Source organism: Narcine bancroftii, chromosome 1, assembly GCF_036971445.1.
Source record: "Narcine bancroftii isolate sNarBan1 chromosome 1, sNarBan1.hap1, whole genome shotgun sequence".
Classification (NCBI taxonomy): domain Eukaryota; kingdom Metazoa; phylum Chordata; class Chondrichthyes; order Torpediniformes; family Narcinidae; genus Narcine; species Narcine bancroftii.
Window position 1 is genome coordinate 398,495,244 of NC_091469.1, and position 12,101 is coordinate 398,507,344.

At 41.6% G+C, this 12,101-nt stretch overlaps 1 protein-coding gene across 1 annotated transcript in view; it reads left to right on the plus strand.

The window, feature by feature from the left end:
• Nucleotides 1–12,101, plus strand: part of LOC138751457 (scinderin-like) — a 138,012-nt gene that overhangs the window by 47,198 nt on the left and 78,713 nt on the right. The window contains exon 4 of the mRNA XM_069913742.1: nt 9,571–9,720. Coding sequence (XP_069769843.1) covers nt 9,571–9,720 — 150 coding nt within the window. The remainder of the gene's footprint in view (nt 1–9,570; nt 9,721–12,101) is intronic.

The following is a 12,101-nucleotide window of genomic DNA, read 5'->3' on the forward strand; positions in this document are numbered from 1 at the left end:
TTATTATTAATACTTCTTGCATGGAAGTCAATGTATTTTGACCCATCCAACTGATTGCATTCATGTCCTATCCCCTGCACCCTTCCTCAGTGTCACTAGGCATTTCATCTATATTTCCTTCAACTGCTCGATCATCTGACCTAACATTCAGGTTCCAATATCTCTCACAAACCTGCCCACTTGAGTTCAGGTGTAACCCATTTCTTTTGTACATATCATACCTTCCCCAGAGGACATCACAGTGATCCACCAATTGGACCCACCAGGAGAACAATGTCTAATTCACCAGGCTGCTGTTCATTGGTTTCAACTTAGCATTTAATGCTACCCCAGATGCTGGTGGAGAAGCTGTCCTCACTGGGACTCAACATCCCTCTTTGTAACTGGACTTTTGACTTCCAAATGGAAAAAAACCAAAGTCTGTCCAGGTTGGCACCAGAACGTTGAGCACCATCAGGCTGAGCACTGGTATACAACAGGGCTGTGTATTTAGTTTGCTCCTGTTCAGGCTACTGGCCCATGACTGCAACTCTAGATCCAGCTCAAATAGGGTCTTTGTTTGTGGATGACACAGCAGTAATTGGCCTCATCACCAACAATGATGCATCAAAATACATTGAAGAGGTGAAAACACTTGAGAAATAGTGCAAGAGCAGCATCCTGAGTCTCAACGCTGAGTCTCAATGTGGATAAGGCAAAGATGTTGATTGTGGACTTCAGGAGAACCAGCGACGGCCACCCTCCATGACACATTAATTGCTTGGTAGAGGAGAAAGTGGAGTGTATCAAATTCCTCAAAGTTCACTGAAGAATTGTCCTATCCTGGACACAACATCTCCTCACTTGTCAGAAAAGAGGAACAGTGACTTCACTTCCTTAGAAGGCTGAGATAGGCTGTCATTCTCTCAACTTTCTATAGGAGCTCTATCAAGAGCGTCCAGTCTGGCTGCATCAGAGTGTGGTATTATTACAATAGAGCATTGGATCAGAGGTCAATCTACAGGACCATAAAAGCAGCAGAGTGGATCGCTAGGTAGCCCTCCCCTACATTGTTGGGATTTACAGGGTTTGTTGATTATAAAGGGTTCACAAAAATCAAAGAGGACCCCTACTACCCTGCATACATTATCTTCCAGCTACTCTCATTGGGAAAAAGATACAGAAGTATCAGGGCCAGAACCACCAGGTTAAGAAACAGCATCTTCCCATGCGGAGTGAGATTGCTGAATGACTGCTAAAGCAACTCTCTGTGACTCTACTATTTGTTAGAATATTTATTTTAATATATGTACATATATCATTTGTCTGTATGTGAGTTACCCAACACCCAACCCCAACCAACCAATTTTCCCCTGCAGCCGCTGCAACCGTGTCTGCCTGTCCCGCATCGGACTTGTCAGCCACAAACGAGCTTGCAGCTGACGTGGACTTTTACCCCCTCCATAAATCTTTGTCCGCGAAGCCAAGCCAAGAAGAAGATGTGAGTTATGATTGTGATTTGCACTGTTCTGCACCATGGAGCGGAGAATGCTGTTTCATTGGGTTGTATTGGTATAATTGGATGACAAATAAACTTGAACTTGAACTTGAATCTGAACCCCCTGCTCCCTGCATTAACTCTTCAGTCATGCATTCCTCTACAATCACTTGCTTTCACTGACATGTGGCACAGGCAGCAACTGAGAGATTACCACCCTTGAGGTCCTGCTTTTCAGCTTCCTTCCTAACTCTTTATATTCATTCTTCAGGACCTCATCACTTTTCTATCTATCAGCATGTACCATGACATCTGCCTGCTCACCATCCTTCTCAGGAATGCAATGGACACTGTCAGAGATGTCTCTGATCTTGGCAGCTCGGAGGCAACATTACATCTTGACGAACTTCATAAATCATGGCATGAACTATGAAGTTCAGGAAGGCTATGGAACAGAAATCTCAAGCACAGCTAGTTTGGTGACAGCTAGTATTTAGTGTGGAGTTCTGCTCATCAAGGATGTGATTGCATTTGAGAGGCAGCAGAGATTTCCACTTGGAAAAGATATTTCAATTATGGAGAAACAAATTGGATAGGCTGGGTTTATTTTCATTGAGAGGGTAGATAACACTGGACAGCAAAGATTTTGCTTCCTGAACACTTCTGGGTGTATTTTATGATTTCAGGCTGCTGATTACGAGAATCACCTTAAAGTTTCCTACCATGTACCAATTTTTAGATAAAACTTATTTTTGTGATTTCCTGTCATATTTTAAGTCTACTAATATATTGCCCACAAAGCAAGCTGTTTTGGTCAGTCCATGCATGCATTCAGTGCAGGTGCTAGGCAATGTTCTCTTAGGCCTAGCCCTGATGTCAGGATGGATGCAGACATGTTATAAAAGTAGCTCACTTGGCATCTATAGAGCACCAAACTATACACAGCTGATTGACAACATGCGTCAAGCATGCCATAGAAAATTAATTTTTTGCATTTGTAATTGGACGTCTTCCCTGCTGATCTTGGTAAAATCAGCGATGTAACTAGTAAAAGGTTTCACCGGGACATTGTGACCATGGAAAAGTTGTATCAGGGCAACTGGAATCCATCAATACTGGCTGACTATTGTTGAACACTGACATGAGAGGCATCAGATGCTGAGTACAAGCAAAAATCAGCAGCAAAACATTTTTAGATCAGTTGAACTAAAGTAATGTGTCAGCATCATTATGCGATTAAACATGCTAAATTCAATAAAAGTTAATTTAATGTTCCTCCATCTTCCAATGTGATACAACAAATCTGAAATTATCTTTGATTCAATCTTTGAGTTGATTATCATAATCCTCAAATTTTTTCAGGAAGCAAATCATTTGAACAAAAGTTGTTGTACAGTGTAATGAGTTTTTAATTCAATGGCTAAACTTTTCCAATGTGCAGTCATGTTTAAAATGAGAGAGAATTTGTTTAAGGTAAATGGTAGCAGGTTTTGAGGGAATATGAAGAATTTTTTTTCGCAGTGTCTTTAGAATCTGGAATGCACTACTGAGGGAATGGTGCAGGCAGAGACACTTACAACCTTTAAAAAGTACGTAGATGAGGATTGGAGTTACTGTAGAAGTCCAAGGACCAAGTGCTAGGAAATTCATTTAGTGTAGATGTATACATTATGGCTTGAATTGAATGGCTTTGGTGGGTTGAAGAGTCTGTTTCTCTGTGGTAGGACTCCATAATTTTTGCCATTATTCACAAGGAAACAATCATTCATTCAAGAATATTAATTTGAATCTTAGTTTTGTTTGCAAGAATAAGCCAATGGGAATAAAGGAGAATGAATGGTATTCATGCATACAACTTTTTGCAATATTTCCCAAACCACTTACAGTTTATTATAGATGTGCCATCACTGTAGAAATATTCTTGTTTGATTGAATTACTTCATATTATTGTCATGTACCCTGAGGTACAGTGAAAAACATTGTCTGTGTGCTATCCAGCAATATCAACCCATACATGAGTATAACAGGTAGTACAAAGCAGATGTGTAGAGAATGAAACAAAAACACAGTTACAGAGGAAATATCAGTTAAAACAGTGCAAGTAATGAACTAAATTTATACAATCAGGACATTGGCTTTTATATTCAAGCAGTCCATTCAAAAGTCTGACATGCAAAAGGACTTGAAAGTCCTTGTGCATGAATCACAGAAGGTTGGTTTGCAGGTGCAGCAGGCCATCAAGAAGGCAAATGGAATATTGGCCTTCATTGCTAAAGGAATTGAATTTAAGAACAGGGAAGTTATGCTGCAACTGTATAAAGTAGTGTTGAGGCCACATCTGGAGTGCTGTGTGCACTTCTGTTCTTATTTAAGGAAGAATGTACAAGTACACGATTCTTTATCCGGAACCCTTGTGGGACAATGTGTTGCGAATTTTTGATTTTTCCAGATTTCAGAAAGCCCACCTGAATTATGCTGCCGTATCTGCCCCTACCCCCTCCCAGTCAGCTGGCTGTCTCCCCCAACCACAGTCCCTTGGCCACCTCCCCCAACCACCGGTCCATCAGCCGCCCGGCAGTCTCCCCTGACCGCTAGTCCCTTGGCCGCCTGGTAGTCTCCCCCAACTGAGGTCCCTCAGCTATCTCCCCCAACCACTGTCCCTCGGCTGCCTGGCCGCCTCTCCCAACTGCCCGGCAGTCTCCCCCAGCCACCTCCCCTGACCGCTGGTCACTCGGCAGCCCGGCAGTATCCCCTGACCGCCGGTCCATCGGCCGCCTGGTAGTCTCCCCCAACAACTGGTCCCTCGGCCAGCCGGCTGCCTCCCCCAACCGCGGTCCCTCGGCTGCTCGGTCGCCTCCCCCGACCACCTGCTCCTATTTCTTATGTGCTTATGTTCTGACAACAGTGGGAAAGAAGTTAATCTTGAATCAAGTGGTGCATGTTTTCAACTCTTATAACTTCTACCTGATGGGGGGGTGGGGGGGATATTGAAGTATCACCAGGCTTGGATGTGTCCCTTTTTAAACTATGAGAGGCTCTAGGAAACCAATGGGCCAGGCAGCATCCATAGAAAGAAATGTTTGGCAATCTAGTTCTGGGTTAGGACCTTGGTCCACTGAGTTCTTCCAATCTTTCATTGTTTGTTCATAAATTCCATTTTCTGCAGTATTTGCATCTCTCTGGGTCCTTTCATATGTTGGCTGCTTTCTCGATGCAGCGTGAAGTTTAGTCGAAGACAATGGAGGGGAGGCAGGTTTGCATGGTGGCCTGAGATTCTTATAATTCTCTTCAATCTTGATTAGAGCAGTTCCCATGCCATAGAGAGAATGCAAGTAGGCTTTTTTTCACTGAGGTTAGGAGAGATACAAACCAGAGGATATAAATTAAGGGTGAATAGGGAAAGATTTAAGGAGGAACCTCACACAGAGAGTAGTGGAGTGGGGAAATAAGCTGAAATGGTGAAAGCAGGCTCAGTTTTAACATTTGAGAAAAATTTGGACAGGTACAGTTTATGGATGGGAGGGGCATAAAGGCATATGCAGTGGCATAGCTAGGAGGGATGCAGGGGGAGCCTACCCCCCTCCCTGCACTGATGCTGCTACTATCCCCTCCCCGCCCTGCTCCAATGCTGCTGAAAAATGTGCTCCCCCTGCACCCATCCTAGCTACAACACTGGCTGCAATAAGCCCAGTTGATCCTTCTCGGCAGTTCCTGACAAAGCACCAGGGCTTCAGCTGCCGACCGGTGTTGTGGCAGAAGATGTGATCTCCCAGACCTTTGATCGGGAAACTATCAAAGAAACTGGGGATGGAGCCCCATGGCAGGCACCTGCGGCCGGACTCAGTGGAACTGAGCAGACGCCATAAGATGGCCGGGCTGTGCAGGCAGCTGCTGGGCAGGTTGGGGGGATGGGGGGTGCCAATGCCCCACACACTAGGGCTGGAGAGCAGAGCCGCAGCAGCGACGAAGCTGCGTATGGTCCTCATGGAGAGCGCTGCCTGCCCACATCCAATGGCAGGACAGCTCTCTGAGCGACTAACCCTACGTCCACTGATTAAAACCCTGTGCATGTGTTGGCTGGGAGAAGGGGAGGGGAAATATAGATGCGATATGGAAACGCAGCCCAACTCTGGGGTAAGGGGATTAACATATAACATTTGTGACTTGTGCATCCATTCTGGCTCTGGCAGCAGGAGAGAGGAGGGGAATGTGAGAGGGGATTGAGCCCGAAATCAGTGGTGAGTCATGACCCAAAGCTCTCCTTTCACAGATGCTCGAGGAAGCCCTCTCCACCTCACTTGCAGCAGTTTGCTGTCTGCTGTAGATCCCAACATCTGCACCTCTGCTGTCTCCCCTAGCTGTTAGAGTTGCATCCCAGTTCTGCACATCGATCAGAAGGGTGGATGGGATATGGTGGTCAGGGCTGGTATGAAACATCAATGGCTGCAGACAGTGATTGATGTAAAAATGATGGAGAAACTCAACAGGTCTAACAGTGTACTCTATATAACAAATATAAAGATACATAACCATTGTTTCGGGCTTGAGCCCTTCATCAAGATATGAGCAAGGTGTGGCCTCACTCATCCCTTCCTTTCAAGACAGCATGAGGTTGCTTTGAACCATGTATCAAATATCAATTCAGTCTGGCTCCTGGATTATATTTGACATGAGCGATCTGTCAAAATTAAACTCCACTGAAAATTGGGGAATGAAAAGAGGTCCCAAATTTTGAGTTGCTAGTGTGGGAACATATCACTGGAGAAGTGAATTTCAACCTGGGGAGGGGTTCATGATCTCTCTCTCATGGTTAACTCTCTCCACCTGGCCAGGAGCCACTAAATGTGAGTGTGAGAACTGACTGCAGGAGCAGGCAGAAACAATTTTAACGGTGGGAAATCTCGCCTTGCCACCACGTTCCAATGCTGCTGTCACCATCCCCCACTCCAACGCTGCCAAAATAATCAGAAGTGCTCACCATTCAACCACTTACTCACCATCTGGCATGTGCTGTGGCACCTTTTTCATTTGCTCACTCCCCCTAATGTTAGAACCCGCTACGCCCCTGGATAAAGGTAAAGGTTAAAGGTTCCATTATTGTCACGTAATGCTACATTTAGAATGTAATATACATGAAATTCTTTCACTTCTGACGACCCTAAGGCAGACAGAGAGTCACCACTTGGTCCAGCCCCCCTCACAGAAACCCACAGCACTTGGTGTTCCCAGGCAGTCTCCCTTCCAAGTACTGGCCAGGCCTGAGCCTGCTTAGCTTCTGAGATCAGATAGTCAAAGCAGTTAGGTGCTGTGGACTATGAGGAGTTTCTGAACAATGCACGTCACTAGGACTAGGCAGAATAATAGTTCAGCACAGACTAGAAGGGCCAAAAGGCCTGTTTCTGAACTATAATGTTATATGGTTCTCTGCTTCTAATCTATGATGAATCCAAACAGAAAACTGTGCGTCTATAAAACCTCGGTAGGAGACACAGTGGATATGGCATATTTCCCTTGTCTTCTGAGGTACTGGCGATTTTTGCACATTTTTGTTGTTTTGGGTCAAAAGATTTAACTAAGACAGATATTTACAGCTAGTAACAAAGCTTCAACCATTTCCTTGGTCATATCTTGATGGAGGGCTCAGGCCCTAAACGTTGGTTATGTATTTTTATCTTTGTTCTATGAAGTACACTGTTTAACCTGCTTGTTTCTCCAGCTTTGTGTTTTTACGTCAATCATAGTTGGAGACTTTCGTGTTTTTCTTCAACCACTTCTACCTCAGACAGGGGTCACTTTTTCCACCCTGCTTCCTGACATCAATGACCAGCTCCTTCACTCTGTTGACATTGAAGGATAGTTTTCCATGCCACTGAGCTCCCTATCTCCTACCTATACTCTCTCTCATTGTTGTTTGAGATTCAGTTTACAATCCTGTAAAAAAAACCAGGGGGTTATGGGTGTGAGTCAGGGAAGGGTTAGATTGTTGTGGAGTAGGTTTACATAGATCACCACCACATCATGGGTTGAAGTCTCTGTACTGTGTTATAATGTTCTATGTACAATGTCACCTGCTGCCTACTTGTAAATTAAGTTAGAGCAGTACTCAGTCACACATGAATATACTAAAGGGCTAGATATGCAGCCTTACAGGACCCTGATGTTAAGGGTTATCATGGAGTAGGTATCACCAATCCTCACTGATTCCATGATGCAGTATATTCATGCTAGCACTAATAGAATGAATGGCCAGGTTTTATTTTAGTGAAAGAGATCCTAAGGAAAACTGTTAACCAGGACTCTTTTAAAAAAAAATAGTTGTAAGGTTTTAAAACCATACTTACAATTATTAATAATAAATTGAAAAAAAAAACCATGACATCTGTAGTATATATATCCCTTATCCCTCTCTCCCTCCCCACCCCCATTAGCCCGAAACCCCAAATAAAGAAGAAAAAAGGAAAAAAAAGAGGAAGATAGAAAAAAGGAGAATGTCAAAAATACAAATATAGCTTCAATCCAATAACTGTGGAGTTGAAAGTTACCACCAGAATGAGTTAATGAGAGGTTAAAATTTCAAACCAACAGATTGTAAATATGGGCTCCATATTTTCAAAAATAAATGATATTTATTATGTAAATTATAAGTGATTTTTTTTCGTGGAATTAAAGATTGTAATTCAGCATGCCATCTCTGCATTCTTAAATCTACATCTGATTTCCAAGTAATGGCTATGTGTTTTCTATAAATAGCTAAAGCTAATCGTAAAAAAAAAATCTATTGACTCTTGAAAAAGCCTGTTATCAAATTATTTTGTTGGACATCCTACACCAACTGAGACGGGGCTTCAGTTTTACATATTGTTCGTACAATCTCTGATAGTGTAGCCCTCCCTCGATGTTGCATTAAGGTGCCACCCAAAGTTGAAATTATTCCCTGCTGGAGAAAAGATTATATTTAATGAAAAGAAGAAATCATAAAATATTTACTTAAGAACATGCAACTTCCTGTTATGAGGAAAGTGAAAGAAATCTATTAAATTCTGGTGTTTAGATGCGATTTACTCAGTTCCCTTTTGTTGAATAAACCTATCTTATAGTTTCTATATCTTATCTATTTATACTGTTGATATAAGCAAAGCTATAAATGAGTACATATTGAGGCTAAGAATATTTCAGTAAATGGTGATTAAAGTGTTATTGTTTCACTGTAAATTGACACAATTTAATTTGCAGAAACAATTACAACTCCAATTATCCAGATAAACAAGTTTTTCAAGAGAACTGGTAGCAACAGCAAATCACTTGTAACATTGTTTGAACAACAACAAACAACAAGGGAAGGCTTTTGAAGCATTAAAATAATGTTTAATTCACACCAAAAAAATTGCTGGTCACCGCCAAACACTGACATTCCCCACCAATGCCTTGCTCCTGCCGGGAGTCCAAGGTCCCCACTCCTGCCTGGGAGCCCGATGTCCCCTCTGCTGCCCGGGATGCTGCTCTCCTTGAGGATGCCAGGGCAAGGGATTCTTCCGACCACGTGGCTGGGTGACAGTGGCATGCTGTTTGAGAGGGAGAGTCAACATTTTGGATCATATCACTGCATCAGGCTCTTCGGTGATGTCTTCACTCAAGTGTGGTCCACACTGACAAACTATGTTGAATATATCCATGAATAAAATTAGTAATCACATATGTGGCAGAGCCACCAATGCACCTGCTGGGTGCAGCAGAAATAAATACCTTTTTAATTTCTTCACTTGTGATACGTGGGGATTACATGTCATTCTTGGCCTCAAACTTAAAGACTTCCTAAATCATACCAGAGAGAGGCAACAATCAATTCCATTTACAAAAGACATCAAAAGTCAGGCAGGATTTTATTGCAATATGGTCACTGTTATTTTCTAATTTATTTTTCAGTTATGTGTTTATTTAGTTAACTTGTATGTTGAATTAATATCCTTTATTTCTACAATTTGAATTTATATATCCATCATCATTCATCTGGCTGTGTAAATAAGCAGTTCAAAATACTGAGGTGGTAATAATGGAAACCTTTGAATCTAATATTTTTACCTGATGCTCCACAGGTCATCTATCAGTGGTGCGGCTCAAAGAGCAATAAGTTTGAGCATCTGAAGGCTGCTCAGGTTGCTGCGGGCATTCGGGACAATGAAAGAAACGGCAGAGCACAACTTATTGTCGTTGATGAGGGTCAAGAGCCAAGCGATCTCTTTAAGGTATGTAATGTAATAATTGCAGCATCAGGCTTTGTAGTGAGCTCTGTTATTGTTCTCAAATGCCTAATTTCACTCGTCTCATTTGGGAGCTCAGAGTAGATATTAAGGATGCTTGTTCTTAGCTGCCAAAGTGTAAGGAACAGAAGAGGAATCAGTCCATCAAGATTCTTTTGCAAAGGATTCTGTAGAGAAGAAACACATTTGCACAGATGCCAGGGTCACAATACGAAAATCCTCTGGTTTAAATTGCCTGTTGATAGAGAAATTTTCTGCTGAGAAAGAAGAACCAGATCTTGATGAGTGGAAACAGTCGCCTGCACTAACTACTAAGGTTCCTTGCTACCAACCACTGACCAGGACCCGGAAGGCTGGACTTGCTGGCCAAAAGCATCTTGGACCTGGTCAACTCCAAACATTTTTCATTTGTAGTGATAATGTGAGCAATTTGCCATGAGACTGCCTGTGTTTACCAGCAGGATTCAGGAGATGAATTCTGTTAAAATCTTTTCCATTTCAACACATCTTGGATCCTCACTTCCTCTTTCCTTAAATAAAGCAATTGACAATCTGGTTACCAGGATGATGTCAAATCAGCCTATGATTTATGTGTCAATAGAGTCTGCATTTAAAATGAGTTCATTTCTGGTCAGTTTGGTGCGTAGCCTGGGTGTTCCTGATGGCTTATCAAACAGTTTGCTGTTGAAATAACTTGACTGATAAGGTGCAGATTTGCTCATTCATCTGAGCTTGCTCATCAGATACCAATTTGGATATCTGCAGGGATGATAATATTAGCCTTGTAATTTTCATACTGCATTAGAAAACCAACGGCAGTTCTTTCTTGCGTTGATGGTTTAACCGCTGAGTTTATGATCAACCAATTAATGAGCTCATATGGAAATTGACTTCAGCTACAATTGGTTAAAACCATTAATACCTCCATTAGAACAGTTAGTAATGAGATTTTATGCAAATCTTTTGTCATGCTGATTACAGGATTAGATTTAGTATGGAGTTCAGAGCTGAATTCCAAGACATTTGGAATCAGTCATGAAAATTAGATTTTAGGGTGACATGTTAAAGGGTTGTTTTTTTCCTGTTCTTGATATCCAGAACCTGTCAAGATCTTTAGATAAAAGTAAAGAGAATTGATGGGGTTAAAAATGTGGTGTTAACTGAATACATGTTGAAGGTAGGAGTTTCAATAATTTTTTGTCACAGCAAAACCATCCTTTTTCCTGATCTTTCCTTTCTCCAACCATAGTGTTAAATTAAACCAGACTGTTCACTATTTCATTTTGTTCAACTCTGCCCTGCTGCTTTGACTCCACAAACACTCCCTTAGAAAGACTCCCTATGTCAACCTCCCACTCTGCCAGTGCTCTGAAATCCTCTCACTTGACAGTGCTACATTTCAACATTCCTTCTGTAATGCACTTCTGGCAAGCATCCGGTCCTTTACTTTGCATTAAGCAATGACTCATGTAAAACAATGTGAACTACATACAATTTAACCAGTTTCTCTGCCCTTCTCCACCCCACCGTGACATTGCTTAACATTAGCTCTTAGATTGTCAGTGTCCCTTTGCCTCCCCGTTCACTTTATCGCTTCCACCTATTGCCTGCCATCTCTTCCCTCCTATCAAAATATATATACCAGTGACTCTGGCCTTTTGCGCTCCCCCTCCAACACACCATCAGTACTTTACATCACTTGTTGTGGATCATTACAGTTTCATTTTGTATAAACTTTTCACCAATTTTTTAAATTGAAATGGTAACCATTAGCTTTAACTTGGAAATAAAAGGTAAAAGTAGTCCATTACATCAGGAAAATAAATATTACGGGAAACTATTTTGGCTGCAATCACAAACCACTCAGATGGCAGCAGATCAGGAATCATCCATTATCTTCATACTCATCAGGAGGTTTTTCAAAGGAGTTCATCATCATTTCAGTTTTATGATATGAACTGAATTATTCCAGTCCGTGAAGACTAATAGTAACATGAGTCCCATAAAAGGAAAGGAAGAATTCAAGTGCCAGTATTTTCTGTGATAGAGATTATATCACCACTTCCACATTTAGAATTCTTAAAAGTGGAGGAAAATATAGATCTTTCAAACTTGCACAATAAATTCCACATGGCTAAATTCCAGGCATCTCACCATTTATATCTTTTAAACCAAAAGCCATGTTTATTAAAATGCATTAATTCATATTTTAGACCTAAATATTAGAAAGCTTGGAAAATGATAATGAGTCATTTATTCATTGAATGTGTTCTTCAGATCACTTGCAACCTGCTGTGCTTATATTTTAAATCTTCAGAAGGGTTAAAAAAAATGCCTAAATATGGCCTAAATAAAAGAAAAACAAA